The sequence below is a fragment of the Polyodon spathula genome, chromosome 18, assembly GCF_017654505.1.
Source record: "Polyodon spathula isolate WHYD16114869_AA chromosome 18, ASM1765450v1, whole genome shotgun sequence".
In the NCBI taxonomy this organism is placed as follows: Eukaryota; Metazoa; Chordata; class Actinopteri; order Acipenseriformes; family Polyodontidae; genus Polyodon; species Polyodon spathula.
The window spans coordinates 33,179,488-33,204,229 of record NC_054551.1 but is presented as its reverse complement, the minus strand read 5'-3'; the positions used below and the strand labels follow the sequence as shown (position 1 = coordinate 33,204,229).

The following is a 24,742-nucleotide window of genomic DNA, read 5'->3' as shown; positions in this document are numbered from 1 at the left end:
GTCTGTATGTATTTAGTATTTTTTATATGGACGTGGTAAATTACCATGCTTACAATGATTCTGTGTGCTTCACCTGCCTGAGCTTTACCACTCTTTCAACTTCATTTTACTGTTAAGGTTGCGTTTTGTATTTAACATGTTATATCACTGTATTATTATTATTATTATTATTATTATTATTATTATTATTATTATTATTATTATTATTATTATTATTATTATAGTAGTAGTAGACTACTACTACTAATAATCATAATACTAGTTGTATTATGATTGCTTTGTTTTCATAAAAACAAACGTAAACACAGAGAACAGTAAAATGGATGATTCAATGGATGGATTGGTTTGAATGTGAGCAATACAAGCAGTTTTAGTAAGATATGCATTGTTTGTTTCCAGGCTACAATCGGTCAAATGACAAGCCTGCAGTAATGTGGGTAAGCAAACCTAAATGTAGTTATTATTCCAGTTCCAGATCCGCGCCACGTTTTTCACAATATGTTTGTCCTGCCTGTAGCCGTCGTGATTCTTTCATGTGGTGCTCTATAACCCAGCACTCAATAGCCCTCAGTTGTCATGCACCACTGCTAGGATTGATGACACCGTAGACTTACCTTTGACCTGTGACTGGCAGGGAATGACAAATCGAGGGTCAGCATTTCTCAGATTTGCTGTTCTGCTGCTGAAGAAGGCAAATAAAAAGGAGAATGAAAACAACTGCACATAAAGGTATGGAAACCCTTCTAGAATGCGAGGATACAGAGTGGCTGTTTTATACACACATGCTACATTAATACTGAATGATGTATTACCGCTTTGGGTCAAACATAGCTAAATATAAATGTACTGGTTGTTTTATTATTTATTATGTTGTATTTATTATGCATGAAAATCACGGGCTTGTATTTTAAATTACAATGAAATGTGATTAATTTAATGGAATATAATAGTAATACTAACTACCTTGTTGTACAGATTATATATTATCTAAAACTTGGAGTTATGAGTTATGTCTTAGGAGGCAGCAATTTAATATTTTTCTGATTTTTTTATTATTAAAGCCAAATAAAAGGCGTGACACAAAGAGCAGAATGACATGCTGACTCCAAGCATGGATTATTTTGAACAATTTAAATGAAATGCTGACAGCGATGAACATTTTGTGATTTTCTGAAGCAGATTACGCTTTACATGGATGGTGGCAGGCAGAATGCATTAGAATTGTACAATTAAGATATGACAATACAGTGCGTAGTTTAAGAAACCGATATCAAACACATGACTATATGGTTTATTTAAAAGTGCGCATTAGAGTGTCATAGCAAAAAACCCAACCAAACTGTAGAGTAACAATGAAATTAAAGAAAGTCGTGCTACAGTGTTTCACGTGTCGACATGAATTAGTAGTACTGTGGAATGTGATGACTTCAGCACTACGTAAACAGCAACAGTAACAGTTCTAATTATGATTCATTTTTATTGATTTGTATTAATCACAAATGTCATGACATACATAGATACAGTTATTTGAGTTGGCATATATATATATTTTATATATATATATATATATATATATATATATATATATATATATATATATATATTTTTTTCAAAGAAAAACATGTATACTATTTTTTTTTTGTTCTGTATTTATCACCATCTAAAAATACAGTAGTCGGCGATAACGATCCTCGTTGGATTGATAGGGATATTTATGCAGTATGAATTATACTGTGAAAAACTGCTTTAACGAGGAGACCTGTTTTGTCCTTGGGATTCTATATAAAAACGACCTCATACAGATTAATGCTTTCAGCTATAGATTTGGGCAGGCCTTAAACAAGATTTTCTTCTCTTTGTAAAAACAGTCAAAAATACCACGATAAATGTGTTCAACGGTAGGCTACTACACCATTTTAGACAGTGATTTAATTCTATAAATAATTAAATAACAAGAATAAAAAGAAAAAAAAGGGTTGCTATATTTAAAAAACAAAACAAAATAAAACAAAAGCTACTGTGCGTGTTGACACATACAGCAGCATTGTGGTTTCGTTGTTACGTCATTATCGGTCTATATAAGTGCAGTGCATATTAATCATGCCTGTAGACCGCCTGTGAAATAATGCCAGGCGTCTGGCTTAATCCTTTTGGTTATATCTTCAAGTAAGGTTTAACTGATCATCCATAACAGATGAAGACAGTACACCCCACACACTGAATACATGGTAACAGTGATACACTATGCCTGTTTCTGTCTTTTAAGCATGATGCATATTTTTCATTAGTAACCTATACAATATACACATAATTCTGTGTTTGGTTTATTTTCACGTTCAATTTAATGAGCCCCAATGCAGTAAAGCATTGATTTCCACAATGCCGGTTTTATATAAATCTCTTGGAACAGCCCCTCTGTTAACCTGCCATGTTGCCTGCTCTGGTGTCTTAGTCCTTGCACTGAAAGCACGCTATTTCTGGAACTCACACTGAAGCACAGGGCTGTGTTTATTTATCCCAGGGTGCTCTACTGTACAGGAGGTGGTATTTGAAATTATTACTGAAGGGTTCTTGATTCTGTTCTGACCTATGACATCATGTCATGGCTTGGTTCTTTTGGCTTGCTTCCGGTGTTTGCTGACAAACACGTGATTTAGTAGCAGCCATCTCTTCTCATTTTCTGTAAGCATGCCGCAAGATGGAAAAGCCCTGAGTCATGCAGAAAAATCAGTGAAGCACAGTGAAATGTCTTGGAGTGAGGGAGAGTTGGAGTGTTTGCATTTGAAGGCTAGCTGAGACTGAGAGAGCTATCAGAAACTCAGGGTTTTTTTTTTCTGTGAATACTGTGTGAATGAAACCATGGGTGAAACACACTGGATTGTATCAGCCAGCTATTGGTGGTTATCCCAGGATTTCTTCTAAAAATAGATGTCTGCTACCCTCCAGGGAGATTCTTCAGACATTCTCCAAATCTGTCTGTATTATCCCGTTTCATTGTCTTTCCTCATAACCTTGTTTTTATTTTTGTTATGGATGATGTTTTCAAACACATCTTAATAAATGTGTAAAACACAATAATACAGGTTTATAGATACATGCCTGTTCTAGGGAGGATTCCCACCTGTCCCTCTTTTCCCTGGGTTGTCCCAGTTTTGAGAAAGGCGTCCTTAAATGCCACCAGTACCACAAATTGAGTACAAGTTAGATAATTCAGGATAAAATATCACCGTACCTTCAGGATCAATTTGTTGAAAACATACTGCAGTAGTTTACATTTCCACAGGAATGAGTTACTCTAAGACTCATTCGTAATGCTGATATTATAAAACGTCTTGGTTTAGCTGTGGTGCAGCAATTCATACCTGTCGTAATATGTCTGCTATACACATTAACAGTTCAACATTTCATTAACAAAAAAAAAAGACTTGAACTCTCGTGCACTGTTTCGTCTGTAAAACATTAGACTGGAGTTGTTTGAAGACTTTTACATTTTTCTATTGTGTTGAGCTCAAAGGCCAGTACCATGTCCACATTCTAACCATATTTGTTGAATCTAGCTGGGGTGGAGGTCTGCATTGTGGTTTAGTAAGAAAAGCTTTGCACTTGCAGCGACTAACAGGATATTATGTTAAGCAAAAAGGGAGTTCACCAGCCAATATAGGGTAACCTTCAGTATCAGTTTTTCACAGTCGCTCAAAGCAAAATTTGTCTAAACGATTTATGATTGTGAGTTCCACAACTTTGCGATTCAAAAAGGTTTTGATGTAAAAACAGTGATGTAACTGATACAAATACTGGATTGTTGTGTAATATTGCATCCTGATAACTTTACTGCAGCGTAGTACTAGTGTAGTAGCCTTTATTGAGGTTGCTAGCCTGCTACATTGTACTAACGTTTGTGTTCCCATCAGGTTTAGTAGATTAGAGGTAGAATTCAATAATTAACTACTTTCACACTTGAACTGGAATGGCGTAAGTGCATTACTGTTAGCATTATGAAATCACTTGACAGTCCCTTGTACAGTATAGGCACCCTATCAACCCCTCTCGTTGCATCTGACAAGGAAACTACTGATTGTGTTGTGATTTTTATTTGAATAGAAAACGTAAAGCTCAGTTCAACTTTAATGTGTGTTACCAGAAACAGCTCTAACTCTTTAAAAAAAATTCTGCCTGGTAATTTTACAATTTATAAAGCACTTCCCATGTACTGTATCCATGCTTTTTTGCAATGCTTAAGCGAAGGTATCTGAAGTTTACAATGCTGACCTGTGCTTACCGTGATTTCAGTTTGCTTTTACTTGGCTTTAATCCATGCTGCAATGCTTTTTCCATGATATACCACAGGGAACATATGATTGAATACTGTCATGTATACAGCAGGCAGTTCCCATGGTGTTTCCAGACCCTCTTGGTCCTGTATTTAGAAACATTTTTGAATGTTTTGTGTATAGCTGCATCTTATTAATTGCAGAGGAACTGCACAAGTTTGTTTTCCTAACACGTTTCCCAGCTTTCTTCCTTTCTTTGAGAAATCAGGAAGCACTGGAGCTGCCAAGGAATTAAATCCAGGAGGGAAGACAAGAAACTGAATCACTCATTAAAAAAAAGTTTCCTTTTCAAGTTGTTATGGCGACTCACAGTTTGCAAGAAAGCAAACAGCTTCTACTGACACAGCACTGCATGAAACAATCAGTGCTGTTTAATCTACTTCAGATCATGAGCAGCATGATGACCGTCTCTCTTTACGTTTCTAATGCAGTGAACAATTTAATCAAGCTGCGGTCAATACATTTGCTACATCTCTGAAACCTTCAGTGAAAAACAAGAAATACAATCAAAATACCAAATGAATAGTGCTGATTTTCATTACAGATACTTATTGTGTTAGAGAGGTATATAGCATTTTTTAAGAGCTGTAGTATTTCACCATCAGATGGCTTAAATGTTGTGATATTCTTGTTACATTTGCCGATTGACATGACTACTTACCATTGAGAATGGAATGCTGAATCAGCAAGCCCAGTGTGTGCACATGGTTTAGTATTCCAGTTGAGTGAGGATGTAGTATTGATTATGGCTCTGACCTGTTGGTTAATGTTTCTGTAGCAGACCTGTTTGAGGGTGTTAATCATGACTTTCCAATCATCATTTGCTGTTGCACATGCTGATTGTTCTCATTTGAAGTTGACCGCTCAGGCGTTTGGCAGTGAACAATTCCAATTTACAACAAAAAAACAGAACCGATCTTGCTGATCGTGTGCCACAATACATAGGACCTGTTTGCCATAGTGTAAGTATGTTAAAGAAGACATTGCCATTGAAATTATACCTAAAAATACATAGAAAGCTTTGAGATATGTAGTAAATTGTTATACAAAATCTACTGTCCACCTGTGTTATTTTTACTTTAAAGAGAGGTGAATAATGGCTTATTATTTCACGTTTGTTCATAACATTGTGAAGCTGTATAGTATATTTTAAAGTAAAGTGTGTGAGATCACCAGCGGCTTTCCTACTATAAGAAGTGCCACATAAAGTGTGAGGTCATGCAATCAGGAGCTTGCTGGTTCAAATCCTGGTCATGCCAAATTGCAAATCTGGGAAGTGCTCATTGGCTAATTAGGGGGTTACATTGTCTGTGGTTGGTTCAGAGAGCACTGTTGGTCTTCAATCCTCCTAAGTACATCACATTGGTTACATGACATTCAAATGTGGAGCATGTGGTTGGTCCCTTACGTACTGTACATGCTAGTTCAAGTCCTTGCTGTTTGCAAGCGACTCTTGACAAAATGGCAATGGGGTCATAGCAGTCAGTCTTGGCAGTAAGAATGAGCCCCTATTTTGAGGCCTGGTTGCATGTTCAGACAGACACAATTGTCTTAATTGTGACAAGTAACAATACAATACAACGTGTGTTAAAACTAGAAAGCAGCTATAAAACCCATTCATATCTCAGCTCAGATGTTTTCAGTATGTGATGAGCACTTTCAATTCAGTTCATCTAATGAGTGACACATCTGAATACTGCTGCAGTGGTTTGACTCATAAAAGAAAAGGGACTTTGATACAGTCTAGCTGTGTGTGTGTGTGTGTGTGTGTGTGTGTGTGTGTGTGTGTGTGTGTGTGTGTGTGTGTGCGTGTGTGTGTGCATGCGCGTGTGTGTGTGCATGCATTCTTGCGTGCATGTGTGTGTGTGTGTGTGTGTCAGTGTGCGCGCGTGCGTGTGTGTGTGCATGCGTTCTTGCGTGCGAGCGTGTGTGTGTGTGTGTGAGTCTCTTTAGTGTGTTTTTGTAAAATGACAACTTTGGTCCTAATTTACTATTTAAATGGTGGTTTAAGCCCATCACTGTTTAGGTGAATAGGCCACTTTGTGTCAGGAAAACATAACTGCTTTATCTCATTCAGGATTGAACTGAAAATTACTGATTTTAATGATATTTACACATAATACACATAACAATGGATGCCAGCTTTTATATTGATATTGGTGCTGAAATTGCAGTCTCGTTTTCACTTTTATATGCAAATTACCTCATGAATTAACTCAGAAACATTGGTGTTTATCTAGACAATAATTACAACCAAACACCCTTGAGTATTTGTTGTTCTAACTAATAAATAGTCAATGCAAATTCTGTATACAGTATTGTCATTGAATTACTGCAAAGGGCTTTTAGGTTTCAAATTAGAGAATACATTGTCATGTCATGTTGTCATTTTGGGAATGCTAGAAATAGAAGCTTTTTTAAACAGACAGAACAAACACATAAAAAAGAAAATGTCTTTCATTTTAATGGCAAGGAATATTTTCCCATCCAAATAAAATCAGGCAGGCTTCAGACACCTCTTGCTTTTACATGCTATTGTCAGGATTGGCCTGCTGCCAGGAGGAAGCCCTGAAAGGACCCGCTAATTCATCAGGGAGAACAGTCTGCCTGTATGTGCTGTGTAGTAAATGCAGCCCCGGTGACAGGATTTTTCACAGGCAGAAGGAAACAGGGACACTAATTCCAAAATTCCCTTTTCAAGAAATCTCCAGTGAAGGCTGTGCATTGCTCTTTTCCCCTTTGCATGTAAACTGTGGATGTTGGTATCCCTGTGCTCATGAGCCTGCTCGGTGGCTACAAGAAAAAGACTGGTTACCATGGGTATGAATCTTTACAGCTGGTTGACAGCAGCGGTGACTTCAATAACGGGGAGAGAGCCGGCAACACACAGGGCGAGAACTCGACGGAAGCACGGCTAGCAGCTAAAGGAGGCCCAGTCATACAGGAGGACTGCAGTACCATGGACAGCTCAGGTAAAGACAATGCCAACACAGCAACCCTTTGTATCGTTGGGTGTAACCATACACCACAGTGCATGGTCTGCTGAATACCTTTCTGCTTTTGTTCTATTGTAACTGCATACTGTTAAGGTCCACTGAAATGTTATACGTGTGCATGATGGCTTTTTTTTGTATATTTCTGTAATGTACAGTATGTCTGTTCGATGTGTTTTACTTATTATCATCATAGGCTTGTTGTCTTTGTGGATTTTTTATTTGCATGTGGTAAAGGCATACAGGTAGCGGTACATCCATTCTCCTCCACTGTCGCCTAGGCTAGTGCTGTTTTACAGTGTACTGCAGTTTTGAATGCATTTAGATTTGCATCTCGTAATCCAAATCAGTCTACCAGAGATTTTATATGATAGTTCGGGTCATTTCATTTCTGCTTTAATGTTTTGCTGTTGTTGGAGTAGATTTCACTAGACTGGTCTGTTTAGTTCATCAGTAGTGACACAGGGTTTTAGATGATACTATAGTCTGCTAGCTGTATTTGCCATTATGAAAAAGTCAAGGATTGACATAAATTAATGCTGTCTGTGCGTTGATGCAGAATTCATCCATATGCCTACTCTTGAGTCTGTGTAGAATCGTTGAGACTTATATGAAAAATTGTAAATGCTTGAATCATTTAGATGCATTCTTCCTGCAATGCAACCAATCTTACCATCCCAGGGGATTTGCTTTGTCCATTATTTTCTATTTTTGTTTAAATAATTGTATTTTCCTTTATAGCAAAAGCAGGTGCATTTCCTTTTCAAAATAGTCCTGACCAAATACACACGACACATGGAAGATTTGCTCATTACTTTTGCTCACATATTTTAAGAGGAGGGTCGTTGTGGTGGCAGGTGTAAGAAAGAGGAACCTTTTCTTGGTGGAATTGAAACATGACTGCTGTGAATGCTAGACAGTGCTGTCGTGGGAGGTGCACTGCATGAGACTTGAGGAGGCCTTTGGGTCTCAGCCCATTTGAAATCATAATGTAATCATGGAGCGTTCACAAACTGGGAAGCTTCCGCTGAGCTCTACGTGGCGTGGAAGATGCAAGGCTGCCCTTCGAATATGTGATATCATGGGCCAAGTTCAGCAGGGAAGAGGGGGTCTTGGTCTCAGTTCAGCTCCTCCTGCATGGCACAAGGCAACCCCAGCTCAATGGAGGAAGCTGGTAGTCAACGAGGTGCAAAAGCAGGAGGAGAGGATGAGGTGTGTAAAGGCCATTTCCCAGGCCAAGCACGGAGAATGGATGAGATGGGAGAGTGTGGAACAACGCAAGATCGGCTGGCAAGACCTGTGGACAATGGAACAGAGAAGGATCAGTTTCCTCATCAGGTCAACATATGATGTTCTCCCATCACCAGAGAACCTAAAGAATCCCTCATGTCCTTTGTGTTCATCACCGGCAACATTAAGGCACAATTTGACAGGATGTAAGGTGTCTTAGCCATGGTTTACTTGCTGCAATGACCAGGTGCTGCAATGTTTAGCCTTAGCATTGGAAGACAGGCGTAACATGACCAATAAGTTGCCACCAGTTCAGTCAAAACATTACACAAAAAAAACAACGTCTTCCGCCCAGGAGAGAAACTGCCAAGAAAAGGTGTTAAACCAAGCCTCGCCCAGGACAACTGGAAGCTGCTAGAGGCTGGAAAATGCTAGCAGATGTTGGTCAATGGCTTATTTTTCCACCTGAGATAGCCACCACTAACCTTCGACCAGATATTGTGTTATGGTCTGGATCAGCACACCTTGTTCACCTGGTAGTTAAAAGTGCCATGGGAGGATGCTGTAGATGAGGTGTATGAGAGGAAGAAACTTCGGTATGCTCAACTAGCTGCTGAAGCGGAACAGTGAGGAAGGAGAGTCTGGGTTTACACTGTAGAGTAGAGTTGGGTTGTCGAGGATTTGTGGCACATTCCACAACCCAGTTTCTCAGATGTCGAATTCAGTAACCAAGAGTTGTGTTGCACAGTAAAGAACTTATCTGAAGCAGCAGAGAGGAGCAGCCATAGATCCCATAGATGTACCCTACTTAGCTCAATCCAGACAGTTGTCATGCTGATGCGCTGGGGAGACCACACTGTGGTTGATCCCAGGAGCCAGCACTGCAGCCGTTGTGTGTGCTGATGTGCTGGGGAGGCAAAATAAGCTGATCCCTGGAGCCAGCATTACACTTCAGCTATTAACACCAAGCAGAAGGATATCTACATCATCAGATGGGAGGAAACGCGAATGGATGGAGATGCAGATGGATCACATTAGTTTACTGTAAAGCTACGTCTTAGTTGGTGCTTATCTTGGTGAGAGCCGAGTTCAAATCAGCATGAAGTTTTAACATCTACACTCAAGTAATGGAAATCATTAAAATAATGTGTATAATAATATATGACTGATTTGACCGCTATTCATACCTATTTCTTAATTCATGCTGTTGCATTATAAGGATCCATTGTCTTTATATGGTTTGTGCTGTTATTTCTTTACATGAAAAACCTTTTTTTTTGTTTCGTTTGTAGATCTGGAAATACAGTACAGTAAGAAAGATAATCAGGACAGTAGGAAATCAGAAGCAAGGTTGCAAAATGTATGAATACAGAAATATAGATCATGCAGCAAACATGTTTCTAGACGTTCTCATAAGGGTTTCATCTGTCCTTCTATCGAGGTGGGATACTAGTAGTGTCAGCAATTCTACACATTGCATAGAAGAGCATGTTACTCAGTGCCTGTTATCTGTTCCTCCACATGAGGTCGTGTGTCTGTGTCGTGTGTGTGATTGTAAGTCTCTGAATCTGATCGTTTGAAGGGGCTTCATCTCCAGATATGGAGGCCAGCCCTGGTGGTGGGCTGCTGGACATTGTGAAAGGAGGGGCAGGGAGACTGTTCAGCAACCTGAAGGACAACCTGAAAGACACCCTGAAGGACACCTCTTCCAAAGTGATGCAATCCGTAGCAAGGTAAGCCTTTCTTTTAATATATGTTATTTATTTCAATTATGCTACCATATGGCCGTTGCCCATCATGTTGTTGGGATGTTTCTGCTATGTGTGTGTATCAGTGTATGTAAGCACAAGGTAATCTGTTTTCGATGAACTGGAGAAAAGACGTTCTCCACCCCTTAAAATTGGAACATGTTTGAACTTAATTACAGTTAGCATTTAGTTGTAGATACCAGTACTGCTGAACCCTGCTGGCTGAAGGTGGTAATACAATATTAACACCAAACATACATCACACATCGGACCCTTTTGTGGTGGCTTGCTTGATTCAATACCATGATTCCAATGCTCGGAGAGCTCATAGCTACAGCTGATCCCTGCAGTCAAGGAAGAGTGTAAAAGAATACAGGCGGGATGGCATCTCTGGTACAGATAGTGTTGCACTTTTCTGAGCCCAGATCACAGAATGGGACAGGTATTCTGATACAGAATTACTAAAAGAAACTTAATGCATCACATGACAAACGTTTCAACTAGAAGTTTCTCTGAGTATTTCTAAATGCATTACTATTGAGGGTTGTATAGTTATGGGTGTGTTCTGATAATCTAGCAGTACCAGGGGATTCAGTCTGTGAAAAAAAAAGAAACCTCATGATGAGATGTTTTGTGTATATCCTGTATGTACTGTATATTCAAATTAACACAAAACAACAAGATTAATGGTCATGATTAAACATTTTAGCTTCCTGAGCCAAAAAGTGTTGCTAGGGAGTTTGTGAGTTTGGTCAGTGCTACAGTAGCCCTTCCTGCTGCTGATTGTGCCTGTCAGTGCCTTATCCTGAGGAGCTGCCAGCTATGTAGGCCCCACAACAGAGTCTGTGTTTGTTTGACAGGCAGCAGCCTCACTGCTGAACAGAAGGAGGGGGAGGGGGAGGGGGAGGGGGAGGATGCTCAATGTATCTCAGAGATTGTTGTAAATGCAAGCTGTCTCCTAGTTTTGGAATTCAATCCTCCAAACCTCTCACAGCCGTGCAGCACAGTGGAGGAGGAGTTGGCCTGTGCCTTTCCCAGTTCTCATTCCTTATTGATGCTGTTTAGCTTTCTAATGGATCCAGACAGGCTGTTCCGTTCCTGGCATAGTGAAAAATTATTCTTTCTTTCTTTCTTTCTTTCTTTCTTTCTTTCTTTCTTTCTCACTTGGTTTAATGTTGTACTGTATATATAATGAAAACCAATTGAAGTAAAAGCTAGCAATTTAATCATGCAAGCTAAGTTTAGAAAATTAAAACTTAAAGACCATTTTCTCTAAGGGTTTGAGAATTCAGTCCAGAAGACATCTGCTTCTGTGACATGACTGGCTTCCTCCGCCCTGTGAGATATCTGTAACATCCTTAAATGTTCATCAAGGTTTCATGGTGTTTTGAGAACTGCAACTGTGCTACTTTTAAAAAGAACAACTACTTACAAAATAATTAAAAAAAAAAATTCCATAGCTGGCTGAACAGGAGTCAACAGGAGTCTAAACTCAGTCACTTCAGAATATCTATTTGCTGTACGTGGATTGGAAAGTCATAAAATTACTGCTTTTGCTAGTTTGTTTAATCCCTTCACAGCTTTTTGCAACGTGTATGAAGTGGGTCTCATATATTTTTGTATATTTGTGTGTTTTCTATTTCAGTTACACAAAGGGAGAATTGGACATTTCTTATATCACCTCACGGGTTATAGGTAGGCACTGTATTTTAAAACTAATATCTACAATATCGAGGCAGGCTGAATATCTCAATGATAAAATTAAGTTGACAATACATTTCTGTGGGAAGCCCATTACATTTCTGGGTGTTGAAACCTTAATAAGACTTCACCAGAGGTACAACGCAATGGCAACTGCTACACAGTGTTCTGCTGTTCCTATCTGTACCAGCCTGTACAACTCGTCTCTTTCTATTCCATTATCAAACTGAGGCTGCCACTGGTTCCAGTCTGCAATCCAGTCTGGTGTCAAAGATCGCCTATTTGAGCCATGTTTAGAATAATTGCCATTATAATTGCCAAAGGAAACAAACTTGATCAAGATAAAACCGCTTTCATCTTAATCCCAGTTGCAGATGGAAGCAAGACATTCGAGTTTATCAGAGTGCAGCAGGTCTGTAGAAACTGTCATTGGAACATCTAACCTGCCAGGACTGCTCTTTATGCTTCTGTTCCTACGTTTTCAATATATCTCAATACAGTGGTTACAATTTGAAAGTCCCAGTTAATCAATCAGTATTGATGGCAAGTCATTTAATCAGAAGCAGCAGAGTGCAGATTCAGTCACAAATCAGCTAGAATAACAAGAAGGTTCTGTGTAGGTTCTGTATTAAGCTCAGAATACACAGCTTAAAGTTATAATTATAATTGTCATCTTTCTCTTTAACCCCATGGTATCCACCAAAATCTGGAAAAAGAGATTCATAAAGGTTATTGCTGTTATTCTAAGATTGCATGCAAGCCTGCATTGCGTCCCAAAAATACTGACACATAGCAGTCAGCATTGTGCACATACAGTGACTCAGGCAACAGAGACGCAGTGGAGGCGTCCGTACATGTCTGTCTGATTGTCTGTATGACTGTCATGCTTGCAATATTAGCTTGAGAACAGTTCTTCTAGGCATTGCTATTCTTTCGTTTTTGATGGTTTCAGAATCCAGGCCTGAGGATCTATGTATGCATGACTTGTTGTCGCTGCTGCCTGGTTGGGTTAATGAAGGCTACTGTTTGTCTCCAGAACTGCTTGGACTGATCTGATGAAACTTTTTGCATGGACTTCTGCTAAAGTACATATAGATAACACATTAAGTTCACATTTTCGATATCAAGGAGGCACACATTATCTTCAACGTATATTAGATTTTTTTTTATTGCATTTATAAACAGTATAATTGTCGAACACATCTTGCAGTGTTTTCCATGCTGTACTGCCCATTGAAGGACTGCATCTGACACATGTGAGTTGGTTCTGGGAGTTTGAGCCTTTGTAGTTCTGAACGTATTGTTTTTTTAGACAATGACTCTTCTATAAATACATATTTCTCTAGAATAAAAAAAAATAAAATAAATTAACAGTCTGTGTTTGCCATTCATTTTCTTTAAAATAAGTCAAACTCCCAGAATCCAGAAGCGATGGCTTGCAATGGAGTACCAGTCACTGCTATCCCAATGACTGATGTGTTTTCAATAGAGACTTCATTCCTTCATGGAACTTTAGGAAGTTGGCTGGAAGTGCAGCATTGAAGCGTTCAATAAATATAAATTTGAAAAAATCTGATACCAATGGAAATACAGCAATATATGTTGGATAAGATTTACTGGAATCCTTTTGTTGGCACCGTGAATTTATCCCTCATGCTGTGAATTTTCTTCTTCGCTGTAGTGACACCTGATTGGGAACCACATGTTCAATTTTGATGAAACTTTGCATGGGCTTTCTCTATATAATAGATACTATTCTCCTGTTAATGGATGACAGTCATGGTACCCTACTGGAATGGGTTATGAATGGCATAATGGCAATGTAAAACTGTTTAATCTCTGCCCTCCGCACACAGTGATGTCATACCCTGCCGAGGCTGTAGAGATTGGATACAGGAACCATATTGAAGATGTTCGATTGTTCCTAGACTCCAGGCACATGGATCACTACACAGTCTTCAATCTGTCACAGAAACTGTACCGCACTGCCAGGTTTCACAACAGGGTGAGTGGCCACTCATATAAAACGAGTACAGATTAATGGGCAAACTGAAGACTGGCTGACCGGACTGTTCTTTTGCAGGTGTCCGAGTGCAGCTGGCCCTCCAGACAAGCCCCTAGTTTACACAACCTGTTTGCTGTGTGTAAGAATATGCACAATTTTTTACAACAGAACCCCAAGAACGTCTGCGTCATTCACTGCATGGTAAGACGAGACCTCAGAGAGCTGGCTGTGCTTGTGCGCTCCTTCATGCATTGTTCATCGGGGCTTGAGGAATGTGCTTGTACAGGTAGATGTATTGGTTAGGTTTGTGTACAGGGCCATTAACAGGATTTAGGAATCAGGATTGGGGATGTGTACTCCTTCCTGCCGAAAGTTTGCAGAAATAAAGTGTTATTCTGCAGGTCAAGGACTGATGAGTTTAAAATCTATTCTCGTGCCTTTTTAACTGTGGAGTCTGCTGTATGTATTTTCTTGAATTAGTATTGCTTCACTTAGAAAAGTCTCTACATGTATAACATTATACAATACGATATGAGTCTCTCTCGCTATATATGTATGTGTGTCAGCACAACAAAACACATGAATATGACTACCTTAATTTAATATTGCAGTTAAAAAACACAAATAAATACTACCACTAATAATAATAATAATGATAGTAATATGTACCATAGTTCATAATTCAGCCACATTGAGATTTGCTTGCGCACCGCTCCTGTGTACTTGCACTGGTGTCATCATGCTGTGCATGCTGGCCAGAGCGTACCATTCTCAGATATTGTGTACTTGATCGCTCTTTTTTCATACTATTGTCTAAGGATGGCCGAGCTCCCTCAGGCGTTCTGGTCTGTGCAATGTTCTGCTTCTGTCACCTCTTCAACAATCCGCTTCCTGCTATTCAGTTACTGAACTCCAAGAGACCTGGCTCTGCGCTTTGGCCTTCACACAGGAGGTAGGGCTTTGACTAATCTAAGCGGCTATGCTGGGATCAATCATCCAAGGATTTAATGATCACAGAGGTTACAATCTTGTGTGCTGCCTGTGTTGCTCTCTCATTTTTCTCTAACCAGGCCTGCTATTAAATACAATGTAGAATTGACTATGTACCGGTTTGCTCTCCTCATGTTTTGCTGTTTTGCTGTTGCAGATACATAGATTATGTCTGCAGGATGGTGTCTGAGAAACCCACACTGCCTCACTGCAAGGCTCTCATTATAAAGTCCGTTACTATGAGCCCTGTCCCGAGCTTCAACAAACAACGCACTGGTTGTCGACCTTTCTGTGACATCCTCATTGGAGAAACAAAGATATTCTCAACAGCACAGGAGTATGAGAGAATGAGGTAAGGGATACTGCCCTGGCGGAGCTCATTCTCTTCAGTCAAACACACCCTGGCAAGAATCCCTCGTCGCCCTAGAGGAAGATGCTATACATGACAGTAGCTACAGAGTAAAACAGGGAGCCGATACTGTGCCTCTTCAGCAGTAGTGAACTAAATCTGTTTTGTTGTTATTGCTGGAGCTCCTGGAGTTCCTTCAGGTAACAGTAATTATTAAGGCATTTCTTTTGTTGTTTCGCTGTTCCCTTACCTTTTTTATGCAGTTATTCTTAGTGACATCAAAGGAGGATGCCACCCTCAAACCTTACTACTGTACTTCTAACAAACGCTTCCTTGAGCAAATGCTGCAGCTGTTTCAGGCAAACGCTCCACAGTGAATTTGAAGATATAAGGCGTTCCTATTTCTGAAGTATTGTCTATTTATTTTTTGATAAGATGCATTGTTAAGGTTCTTTGGTTATGAACTCACAAGCTGCTGCCATAGACATCTGTATGTAGGCTAGATCAGCCAAAGTGTTATATTAGTAAGCACCAGCGCCATCTAGTGCACAGCAGTATGCTACCAGCAGATTTCTAGATGACAGCTGTATTAAGATTTTGATCAATAATATTAGACCCCAGCGTGTATACAGCACAAAGTGCTTGAAAGATTTGACTAATCATGCTTTTTATATACTGTAGAGAGTTAGATTGTATTGAACACACTGCTTTTTTTAAAGGGAGCACAAAGTCATGGAAGGGAAGGTGATGATTCCTCTGGGGGTCAGTGTGCACGGGGATGTGGTTGTTTCACTGTTTCACATGAGATCCACTATTGGAGGAAGACTTCAGGCCAAGGTAGGGAATGATTTGACCAGGGGTTTGCAATTCCACTATCCATTAGCACTCCCAAGTTTGGCTTTAGTTTTGTTAATAGGTGTTTTACCGCTTTCAAAAAACAGTAGATAGTTATTTTTCAAATCAACTAGAGCTGCAAATGAATTCAGTCTTTCTTTTCTTTCTTCATTTCTTTTTTAGTTGACAAGCACACAGATATTCCAGTTACAGTTTCATACTGGATTCATTGCTCCTGGAACGACAGTGCTAAAGTTTACAAAGTAAGTCTGTCTGTCTAATTCATAGACTTTACAAGCTAAATACAGCTAAACTTGTAAAGACCCACCCCTTTTCACAGCAACAACACTGATGAAACCATAGAAATAAACATATATTTTTAAATGCATCATTAAAAGTCCTCTAAGCTCACTTTGAATGGGCTTTTGTTTGGAATGACATGTCATGAATCATCTACTGTTGCTGTGGCATTTACAGAATTCTGAGCAGAGGCATTGCAGTCATTGCAAACACCAGACGCCTAAAATACATTGTCAGTTTGGCACAGTTAGTGTTTTCATTTTCTAAAAAAAAAGACACGTTGAAACTGGGGACGCTGTTTGAAAGAGAAAGTCAAACCGCAAATCAAACAACGTCTAATTGTGTGGGTTTTTACAGGAACGAAAACTGGAGAATAAGAAACAGTACCACGAAGGAATGGGAGTTTCAGAGTGCCTTTGCATTTCACTGGTTCATGAACAAATTGGCTACACCCTACATGTAATCCTTCAGCTCGGATAGCTACAAAATACATTTGGCCTAAATCAGGTTTTTGGTCTAATGAAGTTAATGTTTTAAAAACTACAACAGTTCTGGAAATAAGCCTTGACACTTAAAACCCAGAGGAAGGAATTTAGTGGATATTATTAGTTAATGAAAAGCAATTGCACATGTGGCACTAGCTGCACTCAGCACATGAATGTGCATGAATGAATATTGGAATGTTTGTACAATGTACTGCATGCTGCTCTTGATGAATTAAAATGATCTGATTCGTCTTTTTAGCCACAAGCACCAGTCAGCCACTGCCAGTGCTATCGCTGCTCCCTGGATAACTACAGTAGATTGTAGTCTCCAGTGCACAGCCCTGGATTCTTGGGTAATATTGTATATTATATACATTGCTTGTGATTGTCTTTAATCTCTGTCCTTGTTTCCTCAGACCCGAGCTGGATGCCTGTGATTCCCCGGATAAGTACCCTCAGCTGTTCCACGTGGTGCTGGAGATTGAGGTGGAGGCTGCCGATAAGCAAATGGACCTGACCTCCCCCTGGGAGCATTTCCCCACCAAGGATCTCAGTCCCAGCATCCTCTTCTCCTGCCACCAGGAGCACCAGGACGCGCTGGCAGTAGGAGGTAAGATGGGAGGCAGCTTTACTCACAAACCTAACGGGGCTGCATCCATATGCTGCGAGTGGACCGTTCTTTAGCTCTGCCTTTTAAAAACAGCAAATCTGGAAATATGCCAACTCACACCATATACTGTATGGGTTATAACTTCCCTAATTAGTAAAGTTTCTTAACATCTTCCTTCAGAGCATGTTAAAACAAAATGTGTTTACCTTCATTGGAGGCTAGTCTGTCTGCTGCTGTTTAGCAGTCTTTTAAGCTGGTCCTCGTCTCCTCAGTGCCAGCTGTCTGTTATCCTCTAAAGTGCTCCTTTTTTAGGTAGGTAACACCCTTTCTGTCACAGTGCGACCTGGTATTCTTGTCACCTGTCTCTGCTCTGAATCAGCAGTTTTTAGTGCGGTCTGGTATTCTTGTCACCTGTCTCTGCTCTGAATCAGCAGTTTTCAGTGTGGTCTTCTTGGTTGTTTTGCTCCTGAAAGGGCAGCAGATGAAACTAATCGAAAGACACCTGTGTTACTGGCATCTGTTAACGTGACAAAATGTGCACAGAAGCTGTAAAGCTGAAATCATTGGGTGAGGTGCATTATCTGGAACACCTACCTTTTAGTTTTTGGTTTTTTTGAAGATCTCTGCATAGCGGTTAGAGCCTCCCAGTGGCCAGACATTGTCATTGCGGCCCAGGAATTTCAAATCTGAGCTTTGTGCTCATTCCTATTCATGAATTCATAAATTAAATAAACGTTTAAATATTGTCCACTCCAGGTAGGCCACTTTCAGGCGATAAAGAGCCACATCAAGATAACTTAAGGAATGCTGGCGCTGGACAGACCACTTTCTTCTCCTCCACACCCTGGCAAGGTAACCTCTGGAGAGGGAGCAAGCTGCAGAGCTGGCACACTGTAGAGCTGGCACACTGTAAGGCTGGCACACTGCAGAGCTGGCACACTGCAGAGCGGGCACACTGTAGAGCTGGCACACTGTAGAGCTGGCACAATGCAGAGCTAGCACACTGTAGAGCTGGCACACTGTAGAGCTGGCACACTGCAGAGCTGGCACACTGTAGAGCTGGCACACTGCAGAGCTGGCACACTGTAGAGCTGGCACATTGTAGAGCTGGCACAATGCAGAGCTGGCACACTGTAGAGCTGGCATACTGCATAGCTGGCACACTGTAGAGCTGGCACACTGCAGAGCTAGCACACTGTAGAGCTGGCACACTGTAGAGCTAGCACACTGTAGAGCTGGCACACTGTAGAGCTAGCACACTGTAGAGCTGGCACACTGTAGAGCTGGTACACTGTAGAGCTGGCACAATGTAGAGCTAGCACACTGTAGAGCTGGCACACTGTAGAGCGGGCACAATGCAGAGCGGGCACACTGTAGAGCTGGCACACTGTAGAGCTGGCACAATGCAGAGCGGGCACAATGCAGAGCGGGCACAATGCAGAGCTGGCACACTGTAGAGCTAGCACACTGCATAGCTGGCACACTGTAGAGCGGGCACAATGCAGAGCGGGCACAATGCAGAGCGGGCACAATGTAGAGCAAGCAGGTGGTCCTGGGCAACTGAGCACCTGTGTTTAAACACTCCTACAAGGAGCACTGCCTTAAATGTACTTCTGACTCCCAGAACACAGTTCAATACTCCAGAAACAGAACATGCAATATATATATTTAAGTGCTGTCTGTAATTCAGTGTGTTTTATTCTTACAAGATAACCTAGATATGGAGGAGTTTGAATGATAAGGTGCATTACAGGACACCACAATGTAACACACCTTTAATGTAGCTGCTCCAATCCATTTGCTTATCCTGAACCTACAAGAATTAACCTTCCATGTCCCCAGCGCTCTTCTAATTGCAGTGTTTAGCCTACTGTAGCTCGTATTAGAGTCACAGAGGTCACCGCTCCTGTGTTGTCTGTTTTCCAAAGCAGACCTGTGGCCTTCACCAGGTAGAGAAGCCATTGTCATGAGCCTCCTGCTGCTATTGTTATTTCTCAGATCCCAGTAAGGGCCACCCCAGCACTGAAGACAAAGCGGCGCTGATGCATGAAGACAGTGAACCCTCTGACGACGAGCTCCTGTCTCTCTCCAGCCAGCAGAGCAACACCAGCAACGAGAAGCAGCCTCCACAGCAGCAGGGCACGCCGAAGAGCAGCAAGAGGCAGGAGGCCCAACCCACTCCCACGCCCGCAACCCCTCCACAGCTCCTTGAAGACGTGGACCTCCTGGGTCTGGACGGGGGTCTGGGGGAAAAGGCCTTCGCCGGACAGCAGCAGCCTCCCCCCACCAACGCGGACCTGCTGAGCGACCTGTTCGGAGCGAGCACCCCAGCCTCGCCCTCCCACAGGCCTCAACCAGACAGCAAGCCGGCGTCCGCTCAGTCCACCCCCAGGAAGGCAGCCCTGTCCTCATCCCCCTGCCCCTCGCCAGGTGAAGGTGACCTGCGCCACTCTGTGTATCAGCTGTGATGGAAGCACTAGGCAGAGCTGAGTGTGAAGGGAGGTCGTACGCGAGCGGGAAAAAGAAAATCCTATTCAGTCATTGTACTCAAGCATGCATTAAAGGCCAGCAGGGTTGGGAGTCAATTCCTTTTTAAAATCAATTCCCAATTCCAATTCCCATTTTAATCAATCCCCACACTTGATTGCTCAAAATTGTGATTAAGAGGAATTCTGCTAAAAGAAGCTTCTCACAGTGTCAACAAATCACTTCAATTTAAATCACTGTTTGTCAATTTAAATTGGCTTCAAATGAAAGCAGTGTAACAATCGCTAAAAATATTATTTCTCCAAAATATGAATTCCAACTCTTTCAAAGAAATTGGAATTGGAATTAGTTTTAAAATTGGCATTGGAATTGCAATTGGAATTGAAAAACAGGAATTGACCACGACCTTGGAGCCCAGTGCAGTGATTGCTCTGATGAATCTCCATAGAGATATAATCCTCATGATAAATCACCTGTGAGGGGAAGGACACATGTGATAATCAGTAAGCTGAATATTAGTTGAGTGGAAATATTCCAGTACCCAGTCCGGTGCTCCCAGGTATTTCATTAATTTATGAATTCTGAATGATTTCATCTTTCTGTTGCATTCTGTTTTTCAAATAAAAAAATATACGTTTAAGAACAAGATACAAACCTGTGAGGTGCTCAGTGTATCCATCATGGCTTTGATAGACAACAGTGGGTTTTTGATTGTAAGATCTAACAGCAGTGGGAGGATCCAGGGCAATCGTTTTGCTGATTCTGTGGTTTTTTTTTTTTTTTGCTGATTGGCAGCTTTTGATGCGTTTGGATCCGGTCCTATCCCAGCTGGGCAGGAGTTTCTGGGATCGTTTCTCGGGCCAGGTAATGAATTGAATTGAATTCTTCCTCTTAGGATCTCTCTTTAAAAATGCTGTTCAAGGTTTTGATTACTATTAAAATGAAATAACAGTTTAATATGATAGCGTTTTGATGACACATTACTAGTGTAAAGCTTTGTGTGAAAGACTTGGAAGGTATTAGTTACATGTTCTTACAGCAGTGTATTCCTACATCATCTAATATTATTGTTAATAAAGGTAGAGTGTTGTAATCAGACCTCTTATAACCAATTTCTTGGTGCATTATTGACTGTCTGTAATATAGCCTTTAACTGAAGTGACATCAGAATCACCTTCTCTTCCCAGGTGGTGTGACATCTCTATTATTCCACAAATATGACATCAACAGCTGCTTAAACAGCCTTTTTAAAATATAGTTTTGAATTCATTAATTCAACTTCTATATATCTTGTCCTTTAGGCAGGACCTCGCCTGTTCCTCCCACAACCCCAACAGTGAATATCCAGCAACCAAACCTGATGGGAGGCTGGGAATGGAGCAAACCCGTGCCAGCAGGTAATACAGACGTACGCACTGTACAGTGTATGCTGTTGTACAAAGTGCAGATTGTGATAACAATTTCTTTTTCATATTCCCATGTTTGAATCTTAATACAGTATTAATTGGTGGAATGCATTAGAAACATACAATATCTGGTGCATTAAAAATGTATGACACCTTGTAGCTGGCTTAAAGACTAACGTGGCTAAAAGTAAAAGAAATCACATAACAACATGTTCTCTCTTGCTCTCCCAGGGGGGTTTGGAATGGGAAGCAAGTCTGCATGCACCAGTCCTACAGGGTCTCTCCACAGCACACCTACCCACCAATCCAAACCACAGACCCTGGACCCCTTCGCTGACATTGGGGCCCTTGGGGTCAATTTAGGTTAGGCTCTTTTATTTCTCTTTGTGTTTCAGGGTTTTTGATGGCAAGAAGCAACTAGTGCAGATAGCCTGGATCAGTTAACAAAAGCAATGTCGTCTTGGTTTGTTGTTCTAATGTTGACTTGCTCATTTTAATCTGTGCAGCAGTTTTCTCATATTTTATTTTTTTAAGCATTATGCCAAATTTCCTCATTCAGCCGTATGCCTCTTTTTTGTAGCAGAAAGAAATACTATCCAAGGTACAATGTAGAATTTGCCCTCTGTTTTCTCTTTCTGCTTTCCTGGCTGCATTAACTATTTACCTAACAGGTGGCTCAGGATTCTCCAGCAAGCCCACCACTCCCACTGGGACCGAAGGAGCATTTCCACCAATGGGATCACCACAGAAGCCGTCTCCCCAGCACACAGCGGGAGGGTCCTGGCAGCAGAACGCTGGTTACTCCTGGCAACAGGGGGGGTCGTCAAGGCAACCCCAGCAGGGTAAACCTGCCCCGCCGCCCATGCCCCACTCCTCTCCACAGAACAGGCCCAACTACAATGTGAGCTTCAGCGCTAACACCAGCGGGAAATCACCGGCCAGCTTCGGTAGGCATCATGCCCTCTTTATTCCTAACCCATCTTCACCCCAAGGCACAGATATAGAAACAGCAGCCATTTACAGAGGAACACTGTATTATACCTTAATTATGATATATGAAATCCCCAATATGAAGGTATTTTTCATTTCAGCCAAATAGCGTACGCCATTGTTTTTTTTTTTTTTGTTGTCTAATCACTGCTTGCCACTTCCATTTTCTCTGGTTCGTTTGCTCTAGGAACAAAGCCAAAAACGCCACACGCTAACTTTGATGACCTGCTATCTAGCCAAGGATTTTCTTCTGCCAAGGACAAGAAAGGGCCCCGGACAATAGCAGAGATGAGAAAGGAGGAAATGGCCAAGGAAATGGATCCAGAGAAGCTAAAGGTACAGTAACTCACTGGTCCAGTTGTTTCCTGACGCTATCTTGATGCCACAGTTTGTAGTCTTGTTCGGTGTTCAGTGTATTTAGTGTCTAGTGCTGTGGGCTGGGATCCCAGGTCTAATTTTAAGAGACATACCTCTAACTATAGATGGATACAAGATAAAGATACTTTGAAATATGAAACAGTGTATTCCTGTTCTAGGAACACTTGATCCCTTTCCAGAGCTTAATATCCCTGTTCTTCACAGCTCCTTGACTGGATCGAGGGGAAGGAGAGGAATATCCGAGCCCTGCTGTCCACCATGCACACTGTGCTGTGGGAGGGAGAGACCAAGTGGAAACAAGTGGGCATGGCAGACCTGGTCACCCCCGAGCAAGTGAAGAAGGTCTACCGAAAAGCGGTGCTCGTGGTCCACCCAGATAAAGTAAGTATGTTGCATCTCAATGGACTGTACATTGGTGTACCATTAACACATAATAGTGTGTTTTATTAGTATTTAAAGAATATCAAGGACTTGTGTAACAACATGTGCAGTTCTCTGTTTAAGCATAACAGATAATGATGACCCCTGTGGGTGAGGCTTGGTAATGAGATTTTCATGCTATTAGTTACATGACCACGCATTATATAAAACCGCTGCATGTTGGGCATCCAGAAAGCCAGCATAATTAATGAATTTCTTTAAGGAATGTTGTTTGTTTTCCGTAAAAAAAAGGCTACGCAGTATACATGAAACTTTAATAAAATCTGTTTTAACCAATGAGTTCAAGCTTTGTCTGCAAGTTAAAATGTTTTTTTTTCTTCTTTCTATTAATATTATTGTCCTCTTGCAGGCTACTGGACAGCCGTATGAACAATATGCCAAGATGATTTTTATTGAATTAAATGACGCTTGGTCAGAATTTGAAAGCCAAGGACTGAAACCATTGTATTAAAATGCTAGGAAGTACAAGCTCCAGTCAATATTTTATCCTTCAGATCTGTGCTGTGGATTTTTGTTTTGTTGTCACTGTCGTGTTTTTTCCATAGAGAGTTTAATATACCAGGTTAGTTGTTTAGATGTGAACATCAGACTTGCCCATTTAACTGGTGCACGCTGTCAAGTGGGGAAAGTTAAAGTTGTCTTGTACAGAACTTTCTTGACTGGAACTTAAATCATTACATTAAAACAAGGTTATCCTTTACAGATGAGACAATAATAATAATAATAATAATAATAATAATAATAATAATAATAATAATAATAATAATAATAATACCTTAGTTTATCAGACACAAAACTTGCATTTTACAAACTATTCAAACCGGTTTGATTTTGGTCTACTGAAAAGTAATTTCAGACCACTTTTCAACTTGGTCCCAGTGGCTAATGGAAAAAAGGCATCAAATTGCCCTGAGTTTTGGGGATTTGTCTTGGCTTAGGCAGGACTGATTTGGATCATAGTAAATCCTGGAAGAGCTTATCCCGTTCTTTGAAAAAAAAAAAAAAATCAGAACACAAGCTGTATTTATGTAATTTGACCCATTCTAAATCAATATGCTACCATTCTATTCCACTCCATTTGGACATGACTTTTGTGGTTAACAAAATGAGAGTAAATTATCATAACAGTACAATTCAAGAGAAAATTAAAACAATAGGTAGATGCCAGTTTAAAATGTTTAAAACAATTACAAAGTAGCCTGTAAGGGCAATGGCACTTAATGGGTTACATCACTCACTAGGAAACTGGAATGGTGTCTTTTTATAGTTCCTTTCCTCAGAACTCCAGGGTACATTTTGAAATCTGAATTTGGCAGAAGTGTTTTGGCAGCCTTTTTCCATTTTGTGAAGTGCACAACAGACTAACATTTTCCTAGTTTCCGTACACCTTTCAAATACATAGATTGAAGCAACCGAAGCGGGTTGTGTCGTGCATGTTAAAAAAAAAATATATATATATATATA

The 24,742-nt window shown here is 40.7% G+C and overlaps 1 protein-coding gene across 10 annotated transcripts; it reads left to right on the top strand.

The window, feature by feature from the left end:
- The first annotated feature begins 546 nt into the window (after positions 1-546).
- On the top strand, positions 547-23,997 carry LOC121330960 (putative tyrosine-protein phosphatase auxilin). Of its 10 annotated transcripts, XM_041277983.1 has the most exons (21): positions 547-729; positions 7,168-7,303; positions 10,137-10,287; positions 11,948-11,997; positions 12,720-12,731; positions 13,860-14,008; positions 14,087-14,209; positions 14,821-14,960; positions 15,156-15,350; positions 16,067-16,184; positions 16,365-16,444; positions 17,383-17,576; positions 18,333-18,428; positions 19,575-20,012; positions 20,859-20,927; positions 21,365-21,460; positions 21,701-21,832; positions 22,141-22,416; positions 22,647-22,795; positions 23,042-23,218; positions 23,628-23,995. In XM_041277983.1, the coding sequence occupies exons 2-21, from the start codon at positions 7,291-7,293 to the stop codon at positions 23,727-23,729; spliced, it is 2,760 nt and encodes a 919-aa protein (XP_041133917.1). In that variant the 5' UTR covers positions 547-729; positions 7,168-7,290; the 3' UTR covers positions 23,730-23,995. The 10 variants fall into 10 exon arrangements, with proteins under 10 accessions (XP_041133917.1, XP_041133915.1, XP_041133912.1 ...); XM_041277978.1 differs by lacking the exon at positions 547-729 and having other exon boundaries at positions 6,940-7,303; positions 10,152-10,287; positions 23,628-23,996; XM_041277973.1 differs by lacking the exon at positions 547-729 and having other exon boundaries at positions 6,940-7,303; positions 23,628-23,996.
- Positions 23,998-24,742: the final 745 nt, after the last annotated feature.

What these genes read in the sequence shown, in the direction of transcription:
- LOC121330960 (XM_041277973.1), top strand. Translation starts at nt 7,108, where the DNA reads ATGAGCCTGCTCGGTGGCTACAAGAAAAAGACTGGTTACCATGGGTAT. An exon ending in CAGTACCATGGACAGCTCAG is followed by an intron (nt 7,304 to 10,136) that starts GTAAAGACAATG and finishes GATCGTTTGAAG; the next exon opens with GGGCTTCATCTCCAGATATG. An exon ending in TCGTGGTCCACCCAGATAAA is followed by an intron (nt 23,219 to 23,627) that starts GTAAGTATGTTG and finishes GTCCTCTTGCAG; the next exon opens with GCTACTGGACAGCCGTATGA.